We start from the raw sequence: 27,172 nt of genomic DNA on the forward strand, positions 1-27,172 counted from the left end.
GTGAAGGTTTGAAATACAAATGCAGCTGTGCTCTGTTTCTAGCTAACTGGCTCATGGCAGTTGAAATCAAATTTTCACACAGATTATTCATTATTCACAGTAATGCATGACTACATTTTGTCACACTGGGTTTTTCTGATAGCCTACATATACTAAATGCATTGAGCATTACATTAATGAACCTTCCATTTGTGGTTTATTGGTATGTTATTAATGTAAAGAAAATGAATGCAATGCGTCATGTAAGAGTTGATGCTGAAACTGTACTGTGCTGCTATGTATTGTGCGATTGCTCATATGTGTGTGATGTACAAATTGTGAGGTAATAACATTAGAAGATAAAGTATGGAGAGACGGAGACATGCGATGAGACGAGGCAGTGGTATAACATTAGCTGTGACAGTGTAAAGCTTCACTCACCTCACTCATTAGGCCATTTACCACAGCCAGATACAGTCACAGTACATGGCACATGGTACAATATCCCATAACATGCATGCAAATTCAAAGACTACACACACCCAAACAGGCAATACATATAAAGAAATCTCACCATGAACACATACAGGCTGGGACACGCACATTCATAATCTTGCAGCCCTCCCTCTCTGTTGTCCTGTCTCACTCCCAGTGCTGACTGGTTTCTGACATTCACTGTGACAGCTGACACTGTTTGATGAATTAAGTTTATTGCTGACTGGTTTCAGAAGTCCTAAATATCCTTCCCTCAGGTATCGTTAGACACTCTATGATAATATCTGAGACAGGGGGCTGTGTAGAAAAAAGGTAACTCTAAAATTCTACTTTCAATCATGAGAAGACAGAACCAACATACCAGAACTTTAATCAGAAACCTCCATGATACAGTTCACTTTATTCACTTGGGCAAATCAGTTTAACTTGTTCACTTATAAGTAGGTCTGAAATGAAACAATGATTACCATGTTTAATGGCCAAAACATGTGGTCCATGTTACATCAGCACTGTGAAAGTGATTTATTCCACAGGATACTTCCTAAAATTTGATTTCTTGGACTTGAAGCATGAGCAGAGCAAAGAGCATTAGTATCCTGTTTATATTCACGGGTTTGGTATGGGGAAATGCTAGACTTGCACAGCAGGTTACAACTTTGAGGTGATCAAAACATTCAACATCTCTTTTTCAAAACTGTCTAAATCTTTTAACTTTCATTTCAACCTATGGACTGTCATTATTTTTTCAATACAGCACAGAAAGGTGAGTATAAGATTTTTAATGGTATTACAAAGCAGTAGAGGGAAGTGTTAGCCATAGAGGACTGACTCTCAAAGACTTTTTGTACTTGGACAATCCACCAGACGTGATGCAACATTAACGCAACACAGGCTGTGCAGTAACTTTAAGGAGTTTTCAAAGCAAAAGCCCCTCCATGGCTGGTGGCTGTGATTGAGCTGCAGTTCATGGCTGTTTTCCAGTTAATTAGAGGAGTCCTGAAGATTTTGGTAAAGAAACAATTTATACAATTCCATTGATGACTTCACTGTTTCTGAACAATCAGCCAAAAAACTTAATGGTTAATCACTACAAGATCATGTGGAGATCTTCCAAATAGTTATTCTCTTTCTCTCCTTCTGCATGGTGTGGGTCTTTTGATTTTATATGGACATGGCTGCTGTCTATACTTTAAACCTTTTAGTATCTTAAAGTTTAACTAAAAATTAAGCTTTAAACCAGACCCACCGCATATGCATATGTCCTTATTTGTGATCATTTTGGTCTGTAACAACTGTCACCTGTTTGATTTGACAAAGTCTAATGCTTTCTAATCTTTAAGTATGGAACTAACCAGTGGGTACAAAGATGTTTTGTTTCCCTCTTGGCCCTGTGCTAAACACCCTGGCTTTTGAATCTTGCACATGTCAAAACACAGCATTAAAATTCAAAGGCAAGGGCACAGGTTGGTAATTAGTAAGCTAACTGACTCTTCCAATGTCCGCAGGTAGCCGTTATTGCTTTGATTCTTCCCTCTTTTTTTTAATAAGCATCCCCCACTGGAGTAGAAATGTGGGGAGTTTGGCTGAACGAGTCTCTAACCAGCAGAGATAGTGTGGGTGGATAGCAGCCTCTGACTACAAATGAGAGCACAGAAACACACAGTCTAATCCGTCACACATGTAATGACTGCATTTCTGCTCTGCCCCCTTAAGAAAGACACACCAGTGTGTGCATTCACATAAACACATGTGCATGCACACACACGCACAAATGTTAACACGCGTTCACTCCCACACACAGACAGCTATAGAGACAGGGGAGATGCATAAACCATGACATTCCTATGATTCCAGTGCCCTTAAGAGATTACACAAACACAAGCATCATAAAACATTTCTGCAGCAGCACAGAGAGTTTCTCTTTGTATTCAGACTTCCTACACGCTAAAACCCAAAGTACAGCTATGCTAATGAAGACAGAGGTACAGCCAAATGCACACACAACCACAGATAGTAAGCATTTAGGAGTCAGGAGAAGTTTCCTGGCTTCTCACACCCCATTGCCCTCAGTGTGAGACAAGAAGCCCAATAAAGCCTCCAATGAAAAGCCACAATAAGGGCAGCACGGACCTCTTGTTAATTAGGATTAGTTGCACAAAAAGTTTATATGCATGCAATAATTGTTGCCTGGTACACAGCAGCTGCAAACAGCATGTGCTTTAAACAACAGATTTTTCCTTCTCGTGCCAACCATCTCTCTCACGATGGAGCTCTGGGATTCAAGTATGCATGCATGATCCCAGCTCAGTAACAAATAGCCATGATCACCAAAGATGAAAATAAATCAGTTTTGGGGTTTGGGTTGATTTTCATTCTTATTCAACTAAGCAATAAGGAATCAACTCAACTCAACTAATACAATTACCTACATATGTAGAAAACAAATGCTTACCCTGTGATGCGTGGCAGCGTGTCAGTGGAGAACAGCGCTAGTGGCGGTTTGTCACGCTCAATGAGCCATATGGTGTATTGCCCACTTTGCTTGGGGTAGAGAAACACGGCCATGTCCAGGCTACAGGGACCCTGTCTCCCCCACAGCCAAGGACTAAGCACCCAGGGCCCTCCAAAGGCTGAACTGTTCACCCAGAAGAACTGCCCTGTAGAAGAGAGAAAATGAAAGGAGTGAACACAAAGTAGTGGCATGAACAAGATGTACTAGTAAGAAACACAGGGTCAGAGATTTGCAAAATGCAGATTAGCAGTTGTAAAGCTTCAGAACTTCCAAAGATTACATTCTAATGAACACGGTGTTGCTACAGTAGGTACAGAATGCAAGCAAGTGATGGATTATGGGTTCCAATAGTTTTGAGGCAATAGCTGAGAGAAGCACTGGATGAAAATGCATGAAATAAAGTCAGTGACATCCCCTGCACAAAAAATGGGGTAGCGGGCGAAAAATCAAAGCCCAGTTTTTTTTCTAGCTTTGATATGAAGTCCCATTTCACTTTCAAACCTATTGCACTCATTCAAGCAGGAAGTTTATCTGAAGTTGAAACTTGTGTGTGTGTGTGTGTGTATGAGGCAGTGTGTGTGTGGTGAGGAAGTACAACGAATTGCAACTTGAAAGGAGGAGAAAAATCAATTTTTAATGTGCTCAGTTAAGAGAAGTAGTGTTGATGAGGGAACTCTAAAGAAATGCAAAGGAAAAATCTTGCAAAATCATTGATTTTCTGGCATTCTTGGGAAACATTCAAGGTGAGTTGGCCTTGATGCTGTTATTTTCTTTGTCAGAAGGTCACTGAGAGCATTCATAGCTGCAGTTACAGTTCTAAAAATAAATCTGGAAATATTCTCTTAAATAGTGTTGATGTATTTTTTAATTTTTATATTTCAAGCTGCACTCTGGATAATACCAGCTTCCCGAGGGTCACATTGTATTAAAGTGTACTTCTCTAACTGGGACACGTGTCTCCTTGTGTATGTCAGTTGTTGCACTTAAACAGTCTTTTGCCATTAGTTTTCAATGCAATTTGCATGTTGGTACTTATGAGAGAGAGGAGAGATAGGAAAGGCTGTACAAAGCCCTTCTCAGTTTTGGTATGGTGAGAATATCATCAGCTCTCTTTTATTCAGTACATAACATTATATCAATGTCAGTATATGTATACTCCATGTATACTATATAATTACACACACATCAATGTGTTTAGATGTATAAGGTCAATTCTGTTTAACTGAGCCAGATTACTTCCTGCGTTTCTTAACTGTATTGCAGGTTTAAATTGCTGCAGAGCTACAAGGGTAAAGTGAGGGCAACTTAATTTGGTATTCACTATAAAATAACAGTCAACAAAGCGATTAGTCTGACTGTACTCACACCTTTTTCTAAACTTGGTACTCCCTCCTTTTATGCTGGCCTGATATCCAGTGATTTCCCTTATCCCCTGAGGTTGCTGAAGAACTGGTGAATTCAGAGGCCTTCAAATTAGAGTGCTCCAGTTAGGTCTCATTTGCTCTTCCTTCCACATTTGCATGCTCCTCACACAGAGTCCAGGCAATTTGGCAAATATGGTGCAAGTACTTATAACATGTTTTCAGACACTGGACAGCACATTTTCTACAGAGCCAGCAGCTATTTGAAATAAAGGTTTAAAGACCTGGAAGGTCTTTCAGCCTGAAGGCAGAAGCCTATTAACTCTTGTTTCCACATCCAAACAAGATGAAGAAATGCCTTTTTGCAATTATTGACAGGGACGTGTTATGAAGGCAAAAACTGTAAAGGAAGGACTGTAATTGCATTAGTAGAATTGTGCCTCTGCTTCACCTAAGAACACTGCTGCCAAACAAAGCTTGATGCCCTCATTTACTGCATCACACGGCCTGGTTCAACTGACTGTCCACCCTACTCTGCATAGAACAACATGCTCACTGATGGGTTTTTAAGCCATAAAGATAAAGATGATCACTCAGTGTATGTTTAAATGAGCTGTGGATTAATAATAATAATAAAAAAAAAACAAAGAGATGGAAACAACAAACTCTGCAAACCGTTAAGACATCTATCTTTAGATTAGCTTCTTTAAATCTTGCTTTTAATGATGATGACCTAGGATCCATCAGAGGGATAGAAGAATGTAACTATCAAAGTTATATCTTCCTGTAAAGGTCCCCTGCAGTCATGCATAACCACATTTAAAATGACGCTGCTTGGAATAAAAAGCTGTCGTGGTTGTTCTCCATGAATCTCATTTCACTTTTTTAAATATGTCAACGTTTTCTCTTTTCATATAAAAAACTAGGGATTTTTCAATGCGAAAATATTGTTTATTAAATTTAATTGCTCCAAGCAAGAAGTGTCCTACTTCACCGTAATGCTCATTTCTCATTGTACATGTGCTAAAAGTGATGAACCTAAATATCAAATTGCTTGTTAAACTGGGATTAGCTTCCAAAATATTTGTGGTGCCACAAATCATGTTTGATCTACCTTGTCTTCAAGTTGTAAAGGCCAATTTATGCTTCTGTACAGTAGATACAAAGTAACTGCTGTCTCTAGGGTGTCGCCTGGCGTGGAGGCGATGCAGTGCACACCAACTGTGATTGGTCCACGAGATTCAGAACATTTGCCTTTCATCCGTCTCGGTTCAGTCCAGACCATCACCTTCAACATATTCTCTCTTTTCTGTGTTGCAGTTGGTTCAGTAAAGGTAATTGCTGTTCAACATACATCAAACCCAGCATAATCCGTTTAGTTTCACTTGCCATCATTTGTAGTACCCTACACATGGCACAGCTAGTGTTTTGGTGGTGTGAATGCAGAGCGTCAGTGCCCAACTATAAATACACACAACACCAGAGGCTAAGCTCTGCATACATTCAACGAGAAACTTACCCTGTAGTGTCAAACTGTGCATGTGCTATTCTTATTGTGATAAATGTACATTAAAATAATTACATGACTGTGTTGATAAAAGGAACTTTCAATAAACGCTAACCTACAGTCCCCCCCCCCCGCAATTACACCAGCACTTGCACTCTCCTTGACCTGTTTTGCTGTTAATGCAACTCACTCATCTATGAGGAGTTAGTTATTGTAATCAACAGTGACATTAAAGTGGCACCTGATTACTGCCCCACTGAGAGAAAAGACAGGCCTCAAAGGGCAGAAGCAGAAACATTTCAATCCAAAATGATAGTTGTATTTTGTATCATTCAATCAAGCTGGTAAACACTTTCTCGCCTTCTGTGCTGTTACAGATTCGATCAACTGAGGCTCTTGTTGACATAGCATACCAAATCAGGCCAACTGTTAGTGAAAGCAGAATTCCCTCAGATAATAAAATTGTAGCTAAAGGCCTGAGAAAAGAAGGAAAACAAGCCATTCAAATTGTATTCTCTGCCAAATCCTCTTATAGCATAATGCATTTACTCAGGGCTGGCTTTCTGGAATCCCAACAATTTGACTGCCTCACATTTTAATTTACAACTCATTCAACATTGTGACAGCTTACACAGTAGAGAGATGTGTAAAAGTATGCTCTACATGTTGATCAAGAGCTTTGTGCAGTGTATGGTTGCTGATTCCCACGTTAAAATAACATGTTCTCAGCAAATATTGACTTTAGACTATATCAGCCCCTGGTTATTTTCGAAGACACTGGCCAGGTAGTTGCAGATCTTGCCATTTATTTGTGTGTGTTGTTTTGTGATTAGGGTGCAGATATGCTAACAGATTAGCCTCAATCTACATTCTTTCTTCGAATAAAACAGAAGTTTCTGCAAAGTAGAATTTTTGGAACTCATGACTCACCAACTACATATTTTTAGTGTGGACAATAAAATATATATTAAATTTACAGCGATTCTTCACTAGAAAGCAAATAGAAAGCTTAAGTGACTACTGAAGACATAAACACAACTGATTCTCCTTCATGAGTTTGTTTTTCTATAACAAAGAGAAGTTCATGGTGGCTGCTGATCTATGCCAATGTTTTTTTTCTATTACTTCACATATCATTACAAAATGAGCTGGCATATTTTCCATGCAAAGTATATCCAGACTTCATTGTAAACAGTGAAGAAGATACGGCTTCTTTCAAGCTCAGCTAATAGTTGTGGTAGTGGTGCTTGTCATCACTGATTTATGTTTGCATTTGCAGTCTTCCAACATATTACTTAAATTAGAATATAGCATTTGGTTGTTTTGCAGACATTAGTGCCAGGAATTCTGCCAACTCTGCCAATTATTTTGGTGGCTGTCTCCAAGACATTCAGCGGTATCAGTACCATCATTTTGACTGATTTACTTCTGTTTGTTTTTGTTTTTGATGACAGCGGCTGTAGAGCTGGAAGACCTGATGCTGTTGTGCCCATGCTGAGCACTGACAAAAACCCCTTGATGTCAGCAACAATATCATCACAGGTTCACAGGGTTAAAGTAAGAGAGAGGAGGGCACAGGGCAACAGACGTGGGTGGAGCACATGGCTCAGGAGCAAGTGTGGAATGACAGCTCACGTCAACCACCCCAGCATACAAACCCATGCATAATAACACAACTCTTGCACTGCACAGAACAAAATTTATTATTGATAATGCAAAAACCTCTCTCACTTGAAAGTCCATCTGTTGCTCAATGAGAAAGAAAACAGGCTAAAAATAAGCTGCTTTTGCTACCAGGAATTTGTTTTACTAGCCAAAACAGTACCAATACTACTACCACAATAGTTTTAGCTGCAAACCTTGAAATCACAATTTCTCCTCAAAATTTGTTGGGTTTTTTTTAAATGAACTGCAATCAAATTACAAAGGGGCTCTGATTGATAAACTAACTAACTGAGCTCTTTAAAGATTTGTGCTTTCAGCGTTACAGTTTAATGTAATATAATGAATGACACAAGACTTATTTGGTGGCCTGACAGTGGTGTGCAAGACAAAAACATGAGGTGTTAAGACTTTTGCTCTGTCTGCATTGCATGATAATATCCAGAGCAGGCATGACAGCACTTTGGTCAGAAGTACTATAATTAAGTAGATTTCTAAATGCCGATGTTTGCAGTGCATTCTCTTCTGTGAACCCAATATTAAAGTTCAAGAAGTTGGTATCTGATTTAATGGCATTGATGTATTAGACAAACTGCATTGCATCTCCACTACTGTACAGACCACTATGCTCTGCTAATAGTGCTGGTTAAAATGATCCAAATGCTGTATTTTTAGGTACCCCACAGTTTATTTCATTAGTCAGTTTTCATAGTTCAATGATAAAAATCAGCGGGTACTGTACATCTGCAGTATTTTGTACACAATTATAATTTTTTCACTACAATTGTAATTATATCCACAGAGGTTATGGCTTTAAGGAATAAGACAAACTTGTCAACTGGGTGTGAGATAACAGACATGAAACTGTTAAACAGAACGTCAATGAAATAGCTCATCAATTTAGGTTCTCAATAAGTATTTTTGAAATTGCCTTTACTCCTAGCAATATGTGGAAAATTGTTCTTCTTGTGAAAACCTATATGATGTTGTGTGGGAGCATTTGAAGATAAAGCTTAAACATCGGTTCTAACAAAGAAATAAGAACAAAAGAGTTTTGAGATTTGAACAATTTAAAAGGGCATATATTTATTACTGTAACAATCGTGTGAATTTTAATTTAATAAATCACAAGTTTAAACACAGTTGATGTCTACGGGACAAAAACTGATTGAGACATTCATACTGGAAAAGTAATTGCATATATTGAAAGTCATCCAAATATAATAATGAATAGAAAGCTATTCTCACTATTTTATTCTAATAGTGTCATATTTTTAAAGCAAGACACTGCCTTTGATTTTTCATCGTTTTTTTTTTTTTTTTTTAACAGACTGCAGAATAAATGACTCCAAGACATTTCTGTGTTCCAAATATAAATTATTTGACTCTCAACATTAAAGACACAGATCTCTGATGCAGTTTAATACTACTTTGCTGGATAGCAATTGTCCTACCCCCAACCAACAAAAATCCTTTTAAGCGAGCTGTATCTGTTCTTCTGTTGATGATGCCTCAGGCAGCTTTCAATCAGTCAGTACACAACTCGCTAATCGCTTCCCTTGAAATATACTGAAAGCAAAACAACAAATTAAAAAGAACTGTTGAACCATGACTTTAATCCATTAAAAGCAAACTATCTTTAGAATTTAGTCATTTTTATCTCCATCAGAAGATTTAACAATTTATCTGTGGGCCAAATAACAAATACACTGCGGATTTCACTGCTCTAAATTTAAAGAGCTTATGATGTCGTTGTTATGAACTGATTTAATAGTTTTATTCTTAAAGACATGCTCTGCTGTGATGCCAAAGTGATTTACAGTTTTGGTGCAAAGTGCAAATAAAATACAGTACAGTGTATGTTAATAGGATAAACAAACCTGCAGTACAGTTGCTTTTGTTGATACACCTATGACTATTAGTCATTTTAAGTGTCTTTAAACAAAACAGCCTAATAATGCCATGTGAATACATTTTTGTTTATTCTAGAGTATGAATCTTTGTACATACCAACCATCACAAATACATGTCAATTGCACAAATGCATAATTACCCTAACTACTGTGATGATTTATAAAGTACATGGAAAATCATAAGTCTGTGAGCTTCAGACACATAGTAACAAACATACTGTGTGCAGTGGGTTATTGTCAATGCTCATGCAGATCATAGACACAGTAAGACAGAGACAGGGACGAGGAGTTGAGACAGTCAACTGTTAACACGTTGTCATGTCACCTCTGCCAAGCAAAGTAAACAAGCAACTCAACAGAGAGCCTTAGTGGTGATTTAAAGAGGGTTAGTGGCGACTTCACCCTGAGGGACAAAGTGTCTGGGCACAGCAAGCTGACTGATTAAGTGGCCTTGTTCATAGACTGAGCTGATACAAACATTGCCAATGAGCCTTGCCAAATGTGTAAAGGACGCCATAGGCCATCCACCAGGCCTTCAGTTACTGCTAAACTGTGGCCATCTGCAACAGGTGCACAAGAGGAACAAACATTTCTGATACTGTCAGTTGGTTGGCCACAATTAGTGTTGCACTTATGCAACATGTAATATGGGGGCTCTGACTGGATAATTGTTAGGGGATGACTTTGAAATGTATATTTTTTTCTTTTTTCTTTCTCCATTCATTTCCATGAAAAATCTTAACTTGAATACACAATAACCATACCAATGTCAAAAACTACTTCTGTCCTTTCTAAGCTGCAGGTTTGCATTACCTTGAGTCATAGGTTCCTACAGTTTTACAAAATACCCAACTTGCACAGACATTTTACTTCCTTTACATACATATTTTAGTTTGACAAGCATGTAGTTGTAAGGGAACTACATTCATTTTCTGCATCACCAATCAATCAGACACAGTGTCCCTCATATGCTATTCTTGCAGAACTAAATTTTTAATATAGGGCAATTGCAACAACAGTGCTTTTGACATTCTGTTCTAAATTTTGCTAAAAAATCCCCCCCCCCCCCAAGTACAGACCTGGGTTGATTTTCCCTCAGTAGCTTATTTGAGTATTAAAACCAACAGAGCCTTTGCAGGTGGAAAGCCACCGAAGCTGCTTGCTAACAGTTAAAAAGAAATGGCTGGCTATGTGTATGTGTGCACAGACCACAGTACAAGGTTCACTGTAACCCTGAGCCATGTGACAAAGAAAAGCACTGCAGCACAGACCTTTCACACTCGCTTATGCAGTTTCACATCGAGCAGTAGCGGTGCTTGGATCCTTAGAAATAACAGTTTCCCAAACTGGTCCGAGTGTATGAACAGCCAACTCTGTAGCAACATGCGCCACTGGTTTCTATGCTATTACATTTCACATAATGAATTGATGTTGAGCCATGTCATCAGTCTAATGTAAATACTGTAGAGAAGCTATAGTGTTTGTACACACATTAAATCATCAATAGCAAGTAAGACACCTAATTACCACAATTACCACTAACAAGCTAGCATTAGTTAAAAGTAATGGCGTCTAGACAAAGTTGCTATTAAGAGTAAATCTGTTTTTGTCTTTTCTTAACACTGATAAACGTAAAATGCCTAAAAACCCATCAACTCAACAATTTCCTACAATCTTTGATCTTATTGTACAATGGGCAATGTTTTGTGGTTTCAAATACCCGTTAGAGATATTCCCACTGCATTGTTCGAGTGTCAAGCTGTTATTTAAGAGATGGCATAGGCCACCTTTTCACAATCAAAGGTCCAACAAGTTTTTTGTTATGTTTGGATCTCTTGTACTCTTGCTTATGTGAAAGAAATTCAGGAAATACTGCAGTACACAAACTAAACATTTCATTTCAGTAGTAAGGTCAAAGAGCTCAAATATCCTTTCATTCACCCAGGAATTTGTACAAAAAAGACAGAAGTTGTGTTCAAATAATGCAAGCCATCAAACTCATTAAAAGGAAAGTACTGCAAGGCTCGCATACTGACTGGACATGGGCAAAAGAAAAAGAAACTGCAGACACGCGTTGAGGGTATGGGCAGGATCAGTTTGCACAACTTATACTGTCTTGCCTTGCAAGTAGGCTCAAGATCTAGCAGCTGAGGGAAATATATAAAAAACTGGGACACGTACTGCCTTTGTAGTTGAGACAAAAAGGAATGAATACATAAATTAGTAGATCCTCAGAGCAGAAAAGGCACCCAAAATCCCTCTTGGCAACAGATATCCACCCTATGAAACTAGCAATCAAGAGGTCTATGGGAAGGTAGATAAGATAGCTCATTGATTACTCCCCAAATGAATGCCAGTAGTATTCTCCTGGAGTGAATTCCTTAAGGCTAGGATATTATCTGATTATAGAACATGGAACGTTGTTGAAATAACTCTTTTAAGGGCGTTCCCCATTTTTCTTTTACACTTGTCTATCATATCCCTCTTTCAATCAGAAAGTGTACAGTATGGGCTGATGTGTAAAAGTCGTCCATCTGGATGATGTGTGTATCTTTAATTAATGATTAGAACTGAAATGGTTGTGCTCATGTTTGCATGCGCTCAAGTGGATGAATGGGCCACAGTTCCACCTGAAGGCCGTTTTGTTGCCCAGTGTTTCTTTATGAGTGTGGGTTATTGTCTAGAATGGCTGACAAGGGATCGGCTTTAGCCAGCCAGTACCCTCTCAAAAGGGAGTTGATGGATTACAGCCCACTGGGGAAAGTCAACACTTCCTTCCCCTGCCAACACCCCCTGCCTGGAGTGTTTGCAGGGAAAAATCCCAAAGCAGCTCTCAACAACAGGTCTGGAAGAGCTATGCCAAGGTCGCAGCCAAGAACCACACACGCACGCACACACACATACTCACCTACACACAAGGTACACAGGTAGAAAATTTGTGAGCTGTGTGTAGATGGTTGTATGGACTCAAATTATACACTACGTGCCTACTACCTGTACGCCTGGGGGGAGATATGCAAATGATGAGATAAGAATAAAAGAACAAAAAGAATTATAATGTAAAACGTACTGAAAGAGTGGGTTGTACTCCATATAAGAAATATGCTCATTTGTGTTACTGAAAAGTGCACTGCACCATTATTCAGTAAAACTTTTTCTCATGCACCAATTCTTCTAGAGTTTGCTTTTTGAACAAGCCTGACGTCTAATGAAGATTCCACAGCAGATTGTTTCGCCCTAGTGCAAGAGGTGGTCTGGTGTATGGACCCGAGCTGAAAATTATGAGCACAGAAAAAGAGGGGGAGCAGCTACTTTTCCAGTGGGTTTAATTTTAGAGTTTGTTTATCTGAGAACAACATATGAAGAATTGAACATACTTTCACACAACACTGTTACTTGATGCACACAAGGTTAGAAGCCAAAGTCATAAAGTCAAGGTTATTGACAGGAACATGCTCAATATTACAGCTGGTATTCTGGTTTATATGAGAACAGATAAGGTTTTCAACCTTACTTCCTTTGCTTTACTGTTGTTCTTGTCAAATTACACAGTTGAACATTAACCTGAATAAAATGATTTCTCAGCATAACCAGTTCAGGGTGAGATGATGAAATTGATGAAATACAGGCAAGTACCTTTTGTGCCCAGCAACAATGATGTAAGATAGAAATAACTGCCTGTTTGTGGACGTTCTGACTGATTTGTTGTTGAACAGACGGCACTGTTGCTGTTGAGCAGGATTCTCACCATCAAGCTCTGATTCTGAAAGCCACAAAAATAGACTGGTGTGAAACCACCAAAGGTTGCAGTTGTTACATGCTAGTACTTGGTGGGCCAGTGGGGTTTACCAGCTTAACATTCTTCACTCTAGAGGCTCATCCACCATTTGACTTTTAAGAGGTGCTTACAAACAGTGTTGCATGGTATGCCAGTACTAGAAAGGTATCACAACACCATCCTGTAAAAATGGCAGTATACCTGGATACCTTAAAACTGTCGTTCAAGCACCAATACCTATATGTATTGGTGCTTGAACGACAGTTTTAATTACAACTGTATGTCCCAAGTTACACTGCTGTGCGACAGTGGGCAGTGCTGTGTGTAGGTGTGTGTGCGTGTGCAGAGCTCTGCTTCCACTCCAGGCACAGTGGGCATGTCAGTGGCTTTTTTTCTCTCATGCTTCTCTCTCCAATCTGCAGGGAGCTTTCATAGTAAAAGAAAGGCATGGCTGCAGCTACAAGTACTAGCTGTTAACTTAGCAATGTGACAAACATAATTAACTACTGTTGTTTTATGGCCTGTTTTCAACATTTCCAAGGCAGTGACATTGTCAAAATATTTTTTGTGTTTATTAAGTTCCTTGTTCTGTCATCTATAATTCTATTACTTTTCTTGATGGTTTTAGATGTTTTTTTCATGGTACTATTACAGTATTGGTGTCAAAGTCATGATTTTGGCATTGTAACAACCATACTTACAAGTTACGCAGGCACTAATCAGCAGATATTGTTCCACGTGTTGCGAAAGAAAGTAAAAGGAAAGAAAAATATACACAAAGCAGCAGCTGATTTGGTGGCAGTGTACTGTGAGGGCAACATTTTACAGTAAAATAACTGAAAATGTGACAAGAATCCATTACACAGTGTCTCAGTCCTCCTAAACTGGTTAAAGAAGTGGTGCCAGGAGAGTGGGAGTGAGCAAACAAACACAGATAAATCCAAGAGCAGCCCTTCTGTGACCTCCTTCTGTGATTTTAACTGTTCTTTTTTGTAATATATAGATATTAAAGAAGCAACCAGTTCTTACTCAGTAGACTGTACACCTGAAAAGGCCAGTTTCACATGCTAAATTTTCACAAAAGGTTTATAATTTCTTTCATGCCCCATTACAGTCTCGTTCACTTTATAAAAACATAGTGTCTTCACCAGAAACAGGACCTTAGATGTGGAATGCTAACTGAGGATTTTAGCCCAGTACAGTGACACTTTTCCAGTGTTATATTTGGTGGTTAGGCATGCAGTTAAAAATGATGGTTGTGTGGCAGTCTTGCTTGAAACACCATCTATAGTGTTTGCATTTTGTTTGCATTTTGAAGAAAGCCCACTAAGAGCAGCCCAGGTAGTGTTAGTCTGCTGATACATACAGACTCCTGCAGGCTGTTGAAGAGACTGCGGTAATTTAGTGCTACCCTCCGTCACAGAATGAAATCAAGCGCAAGAGCTCAGCGCTCAGTCATGCTCAACAAGTCCCTCTGTTTATTATCAAATGGCAGCCATCGCTTCATGCTATGGGTGGAGAAATCATCGAAAAACGTGGTGGCATGCTGTGAGAAGCGTGTGGGTTTGCAGCATACATGAACAGACTCACACAGAACAGAAATCACTTTTTCCTACACTTACTTTACACTGAATCAATTTCACTTACCCAAACACATATATTCAGACTTGTAGATAGAATCAACACTCAGCTTGTGCTCACATCTTCAGCACAATTCTTCAGAGAGTGGCAGACTGGGCAACAGGTCATGTCTGTGCTTGTGTTCGCACACATAGCTGCTGTGATCATGTTCTCTAGTGATGCAGTGACTGGATTATTTAAGGATCTGACTGTTCTACAAAATATATAGAGGCAAACACAAACTCAAACACAAGCATTGATTGTGTAGATTCAGTAAACCTGCTTTCAATTAACCTCAAATAAAAGACTTCCACAACACATAGACACACATTCATTTCAAAATGTTCACAGACACATTGGTGCATGCATGGAACTCAAAGCATCCTCACACACACACACACACTTGCACACAAAGAGAAAGCTAATTTAATTAGCTATCCTGCCAAACAGGTGCTTCTTTTAATTACTTGTGGCTCCAACCAACAAAGTCTCACAGCTTTCAGCATAAACTCACCATGGATTTCCTTAACTAATGACTCCAGCATATATGTCGACTGTAATAGAACATTGTTGAAGGTCAGTCAAAAGCAGCCTACACCAATCCAGACAATTTGGTCCTAGAGATATACAAGGTAAAGCACGGCATAAAAAAGTTATTAGAACATATTTTGTTATTTTGCTGAAAAGGACAAGGGTTTTAGTGAACTGGCCTTTGTGTTAAGAGATCACAGCAATGAGCAGATATGAGAAATAAAGCAGAGGCGAGCAGAAATCAGCTATCAGTTTTGTCATCACGCCTTGTAAAACTACCCAGCCCAATTACAGATACAAGCAGGTCCCACATGATATGCCAGAACGAACAATGATTATAGTCTACAACCATAGTTATACTGGTGAAGTATATATTGATTCCCTTTTTGTCTGGTCAGGGCCAGGCACTATTACACAAAATGACTGCTGCATACATGCACATGCACACATATGCACACAAAATCAGCTTTGTATAGTTTAAATGACAGAGTTAAGAAACTGAACCCAATACACGCTGCATGCTGCACAGTAATATGTAATACTCAGATTACTGTTGTGTAAGTATGTTTAGAAAGCTACTGAGTTAAGGATTACAGAGAATGTAAAAGATGTAGAAAAGAATGACAGCAGGCTTGGTATGAGTTGTATGTATGATTGGCATGTTTATGAATAACATAGCCTTAAAAATCTGTTTGTAATTCTAAAACAAAAACTTGTAGCATTTAATAAAACCTGTAACCCAGTTTCATATCTCATCATAGAACAGCCCTAAAGCTCTATGATAATTAGATTAGACTCGTGCAGCAAATATTACATTTAAAAGTCTACAATGACAGTTTTACCTGACAAAATTACAGTCCATTCAAAAAACATAATCAAAACATCTGTATTCTTTTTATATATAACGAGTTAAAATGTTTGCATACAAATAGAACCTAAAATTGAATGCAGCATTTCTACAATACAGGACAGAGGTGTAGAAGCACTGCCCAGCTCTACAAAGAGTTCATCAACATGCCTCATAAACAGGGAAATGGCCATTTTTGTAATATATTCTGCCTTTACAGAAGGCGATATATTTCTTTATGCACTAGCAGTGAGCCAAGCCTAACCCTGGAGGCCAAAATCCATCTGTGTTGCTCTCTGTTTTAATGTGCTCCTCTGAGAGCCACTCATCCCTTTCTCCCTCTCTGCATCTTTGCTGCTGTTGGTCCATTTCTGTTTGTGGGAAAGAGGATGTGATTGCCATGGTAACCAAGCCTACTTCCACTGACATGGACACTGTTTGGTTGCAACCAGCAAGAATGATTTAACACATCCACAAAGCCCAGAGTGTACTGAAGATCAAAGGTCAGATTGTGTGGTAACAGTGGACAAGCCCTCTGATGTCAATGTACTGAATGTGTACTGTGCTGTGGTGTCTCAGTGATTTCTATTCTATAAATGTTCTTTGACCTGAAAGTCCTGACGCAAATCAGGCAGGGATAAAAATATTAAGAGCTTTACATCAGTTTATAAATATAAGAAACGCTAAGTATTATTTTTCCCAGAGATTTAACTGCTCTGTGATTGTCGGGCTACTGTTTTCTATTTCACTGTTCACCAAACACAGAGGAAGTGCGGCACATGTGACTCTACACCCTTGGAGCACTGAGTGTTTTGTCATCTGAATAATTTCTGGCAAACACAGAAAGATTTTAATTTATTTGAATTACATGAGCCCTGCAGGTGTTTGAAGTTTGTGTGTCAATTAGTGATGTACTGATCCTAAAATTGGTATCAAGGGCAACCTGGGTATAAAATAATTGTTATGGATTAAAATGAAGCCAATAAATTGCTGCTCCTTCTTTTAGTTTTACTCTACCGCCACAGTTCTTAACCGAGTGGTCTCTATTTTGTCTCTCTCCTCTAGAATGCCTTGCTCACAGGCGCAAACAGAATGGACCAGAGATAGAGATATTCTACTTAAATTCACTCCAATGCTTGTAAACCATAGATATAACAAAATCTCCTGGTAGCAGAAACAGTATAAAAGATTACAGTATAATTAAAAGCTGCTTGATTACGGAAAAATCATATTCATGATTATTTTGGTCAATATTCAAATCACGATCATTTATAATATGAGTTCAGAAAACTGACTTTGGAAACATATTTCTTTTATTGAACATAAGGAAACACCACCACCATTAAAAAGATCTACCTGCACGTCAGATTGCTCGAATCCAAACTTTTCCCAGCAACTGGAGCTTTTTTGCTGTTACTGCTCTTTTCCCACCATCTTTTCCACTAACACTAATTTTAAATAACACCAGACATCACACACACAACCTGCTTCACTGGCAGTAAGGGCTGAGTGAGTTTAGGCTTCAAGAGGGGCCAAAGTGTGTGTGTCATTCAAAACATAAGACAAAATAAGAATCAGAATGCCCAAAAGAGTTTTTTTTCTTAATTATACTTTTTTGTGATTGTTTTGGTGACAAAATTGAAATTGAGATCAAAATTTGATTAACTGAACATACTTAGTGTAAGTGTACATTTACTCCGTTAAATGGTGCTGATCTGCTTCTCCTCTACACCTCTCTCTCTCGAGAGCACTGTGTGTGTGTGATCCGTATGGGGGTCACTTCTGCTGTGGAGACCAAAAACTTGCTTGAAGATGTTCATTATGGGGTCTTGGCCTGCCTCTTTGAGACCACATCCATGTTTTTATAGTGACAACCTGATTCAGATGATGATGAGTCTTGGATGAGGTTAAGGTTACGGTAAGTCTTAAGGAAAGTAATGTAAGTTAGTACGTAAGTATAGTCTTCATGTGAAATAAAAGCAAACATATGTGCGTGTACATGTGTATATGCATGTGAACTTATTTGGATACTATTTAGGGCCAAGCGATCACAGAATATATTGGTATGTGCCTGATATAGAAGGGTTAAAAAAAATGAACACCTGAATGGATTTGAGTTTATTCATTATCTGATCCCATGTGTTCAATACCAAATCATTTGTGTGAGTAGTTTCTATTTCTTTCTCAGGACATCATCATTAGACTGTATAAATGCTTTACTTTTCCATTGCAGCTCTTCGCTAAGTGATGCTGCTGCAAGTGTTGCTGATCTTTCGTGCCTCTGTCCATTTTGGATGATGCTCTAGTAAGGCCACCTTAAAAATACAAAAGCTTGTGAACTATATGGTCATTAAAAGCAAAACTTTAGTATTGTACTAAAACGATTCTTTTAGTTTGGACAGTCTACATGATTCCACTGAGAAAAAAGGCAACTTAGTTGATTTTCCATTAAATGTTTTCTGGCTCTCTTGCCTGTTGTTCTTGGAATGATACTGTATTCTTGATTGTAGGCACTATTACCCCTTTGGCTTGGGGCAGGAGCTCAGCTTGGCTTCAGATACAGCCTGGCACAGGAGATGCAACTAGCAGGGCATAGATCTCTCCTCTCCCTTTGGCATCCAAGTCTCTGGTATTTCCAAACAGTTTCTCTGTCAGTCTGGCATTTAGCACAGCAGTTGATGGACATTAATAGGGGATTGGCTCCTAAACTATTACCCTAAAGAGAACCCTAGTAGAGTGTGTGATCAGGGTGCCCAATCAGGGGTGACTAACTACATGCCTGATCGATCCAAGAAGTCTGAGGGAAGATCTGAAACACAGCTGTTTTATCTTACTTGGAAGCCACCAATAAGATTTGCATAAAATTTGGACATTTATTTTCAACACAAAACCAATGATAATCATGTTCTTTGGCTACACAGTATAAATTTATGTGAAGGTTGTTTATACATGAGGACTCTATTATTGATGTCCCCATTAATGCTGTAATCTAGCACCACACATTATATGGGAGAATAAAGCAATGCAACATCCACTACTTTGTTTTCACACCATTGGTAACTGTACTATTAAACTTTGATTGCCAGGAATCTCTGGGTCATTTCTGACCAGGCACTTTTATTCATTCCACACATCACGGGGTTAACCAAAGCAGCATCCACTAACTTGATACTATTTCATGATTAAAAAGATTCTTAGGGAAATCGCAGATTGAAATATTATTACACGTGCCATTAATGGTATCAGTCCTTCATGCCTGTTTGATTGTGTTCTGTCTCCCTCTTCACCCAATCCTCAAACCCCCTCGACCCCTCCATTATCAGCATGAAATGCTTTTGGTCGTTCCAACAGTCAGTAAACCTTCTGCAGGAAAAAGTGTCTTTTCATACTGAGCCCCGATTCTCTAGAATGCTCTGCCATTAGACATCAAATCCACCCCAAGCATTTCCGTTTTTAAGACTGAAGAACTTCTTATTTTTCGGTGCCTTTAATTAGATTACTAGTAATTATTTATTATTTTAAGTTTATTATTGTGTCTATTTTAGATCTACTACTGCGTAGATTTTATTTTATTAATTTTTTTATCAATTAATTTTTCTTGGTTTTTAATTGTGGTTAATGTACAATGTGTCGGGACATATTAATTTGTGAAATGCACTTTAAACAAATACATTTTATTATATATTTAAAATTAAACATTGAAGATGCAATCTTCAGTATAAATAGACTGGTTATAGGCTTGGGCCTGAAAGGTAAAAGAGAGTACACTGTTGGTGTTGGCTTTTTGTAGGCTCTGCTAAAGGACATATACAGAATGTTACCAGCCTTAGCGTCATTGAACCTGGTCATATAATAACACATAAGAATAGAGAGGACACGCAGAAATGACTATTATTTCACTGTTGAATTTGCTAGTGGTTCAGTGATTGCACCACACAGTTAGATTGCAGTTTATGAGTGGCCCAGATAAATGTAGCTTAGAAAGCGATGCATCCTGTGATATGTGCAGAAAAATACTGTGCAACCGAGGTTTAAAGATAATAACTAACAATCATGATCTGAGTTTTCTAACAAAGAAAAAATTGCCTCATCAATAGAGCTTAACTAAAAAGTATTGCAGTAATCTGCTCTTATACAAACCGGTGCTGTTCTGTAGTAATACTTGCGGAGTAACTTCTGAAGTTAAGACCAGCCAACAACTCCGACAATGATTTGTGGCAGTTTCTGCCAGCAGGTAAAAATTGACAAAACCACACTTTCTGAGCTACAGTTAACTTCAAACTGTTGTGTTCAATGCTCACAATGCTGCAAACTACATCACTATGTAAAACGGCTGCAATGTTTCTGCGGGAGGTTCAAAGGGTATTGATCAATGCCAACAATGCAGTGGTTACTTGATGATTTGCTGAGATTTGTAGCTTAAAACCCCCATCTCACATGCACAAATATTTGCAAAATGATCTAAATAAATTGTAAAATTACAAATTGCTCAATGGTAAACTTAAATAATTGAGATTGATTGAAAGCCTGCAGTTTAGTTTGTTATCCGCACTCTATCACTGGGCATTGCTTAAAATAGATATGAGGGCATATTCAGTGAAATCAGTGAACTTCTCCGGAATTGAATCCTTAAGATGAATGAGAGTCTCAATGCTGTGCCTCAATCCTGCAGGCTCAGAGCACCCAGTGACCCTGCAGGATTCCAGATGGTTGTGCACTGTGCAGTGTTCAGTGTGCAGGAGGTGATGGAAACAAGCACAGTGAGTCAAAAGTGTGACTTTTATTTACATTGGATGCAGCATTTGCTCCACACCCTCAACTTTCTGCTCAGCTCACGGTTCTCCCGACAGTACTCATATTCTGGCTCATTTCAGACCATTTTTTCAGTTAGTTTCTCCGGTGAAATCAGGACCCACACGGAGTCTTTGTCCTACGTAGAGTTCAGTTCATTCATTACCTGTTTGATCTACCCTTAGAAATGTGCCACCTCTGACCAGATATAGGCTTTTCATTGATTTGCTACAGGGACTTACAACTAAGGAACACTGCTAAATGTGGGATGAGGAGATGAGGATGACCATTCAACACTTCATGATCACTAGATATATTGTACTATTGTACTGCAGTAGATTGTACAATATATCTACTGATTGGCAAACCATCTCCCCAGGTTCTCTAAAAGGTCTCATATGAAATCAATCTTGATGTCTTTACGCTAGCTCTCCGTCAAATTTAGAATTCAATTTAAAATCTGTGTGATCACGGATACTTTCTGATCAGTGCTTCCAGGGCTTAAAATTACAGGGAAGTGTGCCTTTGATGTTGTGGCTCGTAAACTTTGAAATTCATCTCCTTTGCCTCTGTTGGCCTTTTGTCTGTCATTGTGAATATCCATTATTAAAAAGCACTTGCTTGACATTTGCTCTAGGAAGATGCCTTACAGATAAATCTGAAGAACTTAATGTAAGAGGTGTGCACAAAACATATAGTATGAATACGGTACTTCATCACAAGTTATTCATAATGCTTCTACCACCAACTTTCAGCATGAGAAAGACTCCTTCTGTGGGAGAACAGGACTTTGCTGTTTTATGACACTCTTACATTGTAACTTGCCTTGAGATGACTGTATTGTGATTTGGTGCTATACAAATAAAATTGAATTAAATTGAACTGGATTGATTTATAGGCACAGAAGCAATTATGATGACTTCCAATTACTGACTATTGCCGTTTCAGATACTTGACAAGGGTATAATTTGAAATGCAGAAAACAGACCCACTTTTCTGTGCAGGCTTTATATAAATGGCAGATATAGGTGGCTAAATATTAATACAACGCCAATATCAATACTAATCTTAAATTTCACAGTGAGCACTAGCAAACAATTCATGGCCTAAATAATTAATGTACATAGAATAACATAACTCTTCTGCATCCTCATATTTTAGTTTTTTTTACAATACTCATGGTAGCACTGAATTTTGCATAATCTATATTGTGCAGGACCTGCAGCGTGATGACTTTTACAAATCCTCCAGACAGTAGAAGAGGAAAAAGTTTTATGTTCTTAGTGTTGAGATACCACATTGCCCATAATCTCTGCCGTGTTTACTTGTGTGGCCTTACAGGTGGGCACAACTTTATTATTGCTGTAACATCAGTCATTTTACTATAAAAATCTGTTAACTCTTAAATGTTATTGCCCTATCACTACTAATATTATAAAACACCTAAATAACCCAGACTTTACATGATGCAGCTTATGAAAATTAATGAATTTCAGTCATCGTGAAGCCTACCAAGATTTAATATATTACTGCTGAAAGTGCTGACTGTCATCGATTCATTTTATGCCAAAATGGTTTATCTATCTCCTTTGGTAAACACAAGTCAGATGATCAGAACAGATTACCTGACATACCAACATACATGACCTGACAAATGAATCCATCTTTTATTAGTTTTAATTTTCTTTTTATTATATTCTAAGGAGCCTCTCTATTTTCCTCAAAAGTCAGATGTAAGTAGGGCACTCACTGTTATCTGTCAAAGATGTCTTTACTGTCCATACTCTACCCTGTGCTTATATCTGGGATCCATCTTCCTCCCTGCTACATATCTTTAAATCTCTCTCCTTTTTACTTCATGCATCTGTGACAATTTCAAATCTGTGTTTGTGTCATATCTCTTTTTGCGTCACTACCACCCCCACTTCTTTCCCTCTTATGCTGTCGTCACCGCTGACCATTTTGTGGCTCTCTCCTGTTTTCTATTTGCCTGCACTTTTCTCTCTGTCTTTCCCTTCTCTCCTGTTAACTAATGCAGGATTGTGGACAGCCTTTGCTGTGTCTGCCTCTAATGCAAGTGTGGAAAAAAAGTCTTTGCTGATATCGAAGAAATTTCCGTTCTCTGTTAAGATTGGCACTACTAGGTTATTTCAAAGATTCAAGGACCACAATTTATGATGATCATTTTTTACTTTTCAAAGTTAATTTCAACATTCAACATACCTGCTTTAACAAATTCTACATCAAGCTCCTCTGCCTCCAGACATGTACCTTCAGGACAGGCAAACATTTCTTGTACTTCATCAACATCCTTGTGCCCAGGACTTATAGACATGGACCCCTCACCCTTTTGTCTTTGCACTGTATATGCCAAACAATCCCCACAATGTTATTTACACCAGAAACATTCATCACACAGCTTTTAACTTTAAATTCTTCTGGTGTTCTGCCTTCAACATTCCAACTCCATTTTTGCTAATCATCCACTTTTACAACACTGTGTGCACTGTTGAGAAGCAGATATTTTTTTTTTTGTTTGCTCTCCATCTAATTAGTGTCAATGCACAATTCAGCCTCTCTCCAACACCACTCACTCTCTTCCCACCCACCATCAAAGCTCTCAGCACAATTAAGCGTGTAAAGCGAGGTGAGAAGGAAAGTGAAAGGGAAAAATAAAAGGCAGACGTGCCATCTTTGAAGTGCAAACTGAGACAGGGCAGGTAACCCTTGTGTGGAAGATTTGTAGGGGTTGCCGCAATGCTGGCAAGTAGAGAACATACACTCTACTACAGCATGTAGGTGATAACAACTGCAAACGTTACCAGGGTACAACAGGTCATACATTTGACAGCTCTTTCCACCTCCTCTTCATGTGATCGTCAAATGACAGACTGGATTTCAATTTCCTGAACTTTCCCTTAGTTGAAAATGTTTTACACACACACACGCACGCACGCACGCACACACACATGCACACACACACACACACACACACAACACAGGAAGTAATGTCAAGTGCTATGAATGAATGAGTGAACTTGGGATCATGATTCAAGTGAAAGCACAAAGCAAACAACCGTGTGAAAGAGGAGAGAAACAAGGCAAGAAGAAGATAACAGGGGAAACAAATGTTGAGGATACCCAGCAATTTCTACAGACCCTCAAAGACAGTAAGGTTACTGGCTTTTGAGTGCTGGCATCAACAGGTAGTATACTGACCTTACAGTGGGGAAAAATGCAACCTTAAGAGATAATCTGTGGTTGATCACTGGTCAACATGTGTAACCAGACCAGTGGAGAGTTGGTGCCTGAGTGTGTGTGCCTAACATGTGCCTAACACTCAAAACATAGTCAGATATCAACAGTATATTGTCTATAGATTTTGCTGGCATAACAGTGTCTTTACATGTTACTGAGTGCTTCAGTTATCGCAGCAAGACTAATAAATGACCCTAGACAAACAAATGAATGACAGAAAAAACAGGGAGACTGAACAGAGCGATGGTGAAAAGTTAGAGAAAACAGAAAACTGCAGCCGACTCAGCACAGGGATGTAATGAGTGTGTGGGAGGCACCAGTGTAAATAGGGTTACGGAGGTCTGCGATTTTGAGAAACCTTCAAATCTTCAAATGTTTCATTCTTCAGCTTCTTCTGGAACTAAATAAAATAGCTTACATGTCATAAAAAAAAAACAATGTTCCGACACTCCAACCACTTCACTCACAACAGGGCTGCTAAACAGAGCCATACTGCCAATTTTTGAAAAATGAATACAAGCACACAAACTCTTTGGATGTCTGGAACTGAAGCCTGGTTTGTGATCCATAAAATCAGTCCTTAGGAGAGGTGGGCTTCATATCAAAGCAGCACCTATTGACAGTAAATTGGCCACAGTAAAAAAGACTGACTTCATGCTAAGAGGTTTCACCACAAGGAGCCAAATACTTCTTTCAGCATTTAACAACACTCAAGCACTTTTCACATAAAATATCCAAAACAGTTGTTAATTTATTTTATTTCAAAGCAGTTAAGTGGATATTAGCTTTCCTGTATATTATGGGCTTGATTATGAAAAACTAATTAGCTTAAATAGGCTGAATTGCTCACTAACAGGTGAGCACATACACCTGTTATTAAGCATGCTTCACATCACTGATTACGCTTTCAATCCCAGCACTTTCTTTCACAACACTAACAAACACAAGGGCTTCTGGTTTAGTAGTATATAATATAACACCACAAGCAATAAATACCATGAAGTGAAACATGTTGCTGTATGATGAATTAAAGATAAACTCATCATTGCTTCATCATGGTTTGATTGCTTTAATTGTGCCATGCTACAGCAAGCTGGGAACACGTGCATTTCCACATCAAGCAGGTCTCCTGCTTTCATTAACCCAAAGAGGTCAACATGTGTGGCTTTTACTGGTGAGCAGCAAGAAAGCACAGTCCCAAATGTTTGTGTATCTTTTAGTCCACATCCATCGTTTAAAATAAATGATGGATGTGGACTTCAATTTAGTGACTGCAATGTACTTTCAAATATCAACCTTATTTTATTTTTCAGCACTGGCTTTCACAGCGGCACTGCAACTTTATTCAGTTATGTCTCTTGTGCAAACCAACACTCCATCAGCACGTTACCACACATGTAGAGCTACTACGGAAATATTTCATGGTTTTAATAGTGATTTTGTAGTTTATCCTTCCATTATATATGAGAGTTTATCCTCCCCCCGTTGAGATGGAGCTTTCCCCACCTTAGAGAAAGGAACTACTAATTCACATAAATGGCAAAAGGGCTGACATGTCTTTAGACTGTGGGAGAAAACCTGAGCACACAGAAGAAACCCACAGCTTCAGTCTTGTGCCTGTTTTGCTGTGAGGTAATATTCACTGAACAACTCTCCTGTGTTTCATTTTACAGTGACATAGAAATTATTAAAATAGTAACAGTTCTCTGTAACGTAATTAAACAAACTGGATGCATTTTAGATTCCAATTAAAAATATCACATCATATGACAGGAATGAGCATGAAGAAATAAGTTAAGTTATAGCTTTTGAAATCCAATACCAGATATAGTCTTCATTTCCAAATGAAAAAAAAAAATGCATATTGTACAAAAGAAAAAACACAAGATGTTCAGTCAGATACAGTATGTGCTTCTTGCGCCCCAGGAAAATTCACTTTGCTATTGTACACTGTAGACAGAAATGAGTGACTTTATGCCTCTCCTCAATTTGTTGTATCAGCTCGATAGAGAATAAAGACAGATTCAAACAATGACTGTGAGATTACCCAGGGGGATTTTCAGGGAAAATGGATACATTTTCAGATCACCTCTGTGACAGTAATTTGAACATAAAAGCCAAAAACAAACATGCTGACTCCTCAAACTTCAGTGAAGCTACTGCAGATCGTTCAGTCTGCTTATTTATTTAGAAAAAAGGACATACATGCTCCAGGGAGTTACATTTAGAGGAATATCCCTCAAACCAACTACTATAACACAAAAATGATTAAATCCTGTAGGTCATGATAACTTGAAGTGTTACTATTATAAATGCCCAGGGCAAAATATATAAATCATGCATCTGCACAAAATGAATGAAAACAGCAGTCTGAATTTATAAAAATAAATAGACAGAAATAAAGTGAAAATGAATAGTGTTGCATCAAAATGAGAAAAAGGATGTATTTACAGTATCATAACACAATTCTCAGCACACCATGGTATACTAGTTGTATGTAAGGCCACAAACTTTCATTTTAATGAAATGTAAGGTTATTCCTCTAAATAGACCTGTAAGATAAGATAAGATAAGATGAAATAAACTTCAGGTAGTCTTGTAGTCCAGTTCATTTGAATTAGTCATTAGCTACTGGCTAAGGTGTTGTAGAGCCTGATGGCCGTGGGGATTAAGGATCTCCTGTATGGTTCAGTCCTGCAGCTCAGTGCGGTGAGTCGTCCACTGCAGATGCTTCTCTGCTCCATCAGGATGTTGTGAAGGGGATGGTCAGTGTTTTCCAGGATGGACTCTACCTTTGTCTGTCTGCATCTCTCCACCACAGCCTCCAGTGAGTCCAGCTTCATTCCAGTCACTGAACCAGCTTTTTACACCAGTTTGTCCAGCTGCCTTTCATCATTCTGCTTTATGCTGCCTCCCCA

General features: G+C 38.5%; 1 protein-coding gene across 1 annotated transcript in view; it reads right to left on the reverse strand.

Annotated features, from left to right (window-relative positions):
• The window catches only part of alk (ALK receptor tyrosine kinase), a 319,654-nt gene that overhangs the window by 109,956 nt on the left and 182,526 nt on the right, over positions 1-27,172 (reverse strand). Inside the window, exon 5 of the mRNA XM_026301074.1 lies at positions 2,927-3,131. Coding sequence (XP_026156859.1) covers positions 2,927-3,131 — 205 coding nt within the window. The remainder of the gene's footprint in view (positions 1-2,926; positions 3,132-27,172) is intronic.

The sequence above is a fragment of the Mastacembelus armatus genome, chromosome 22 (genome assembly GCF_900324485.2).
Source record: "Mastacembelus armatus chromosome 22, fMasArm1.2, whole genome shotgun sequence".
NCBI lineage: Eukaryota > Metazoa > Chordata > Actinopteri > Synbranchiformes > Mastacembelidae > Mastacembelus > Mastacembelus armatus.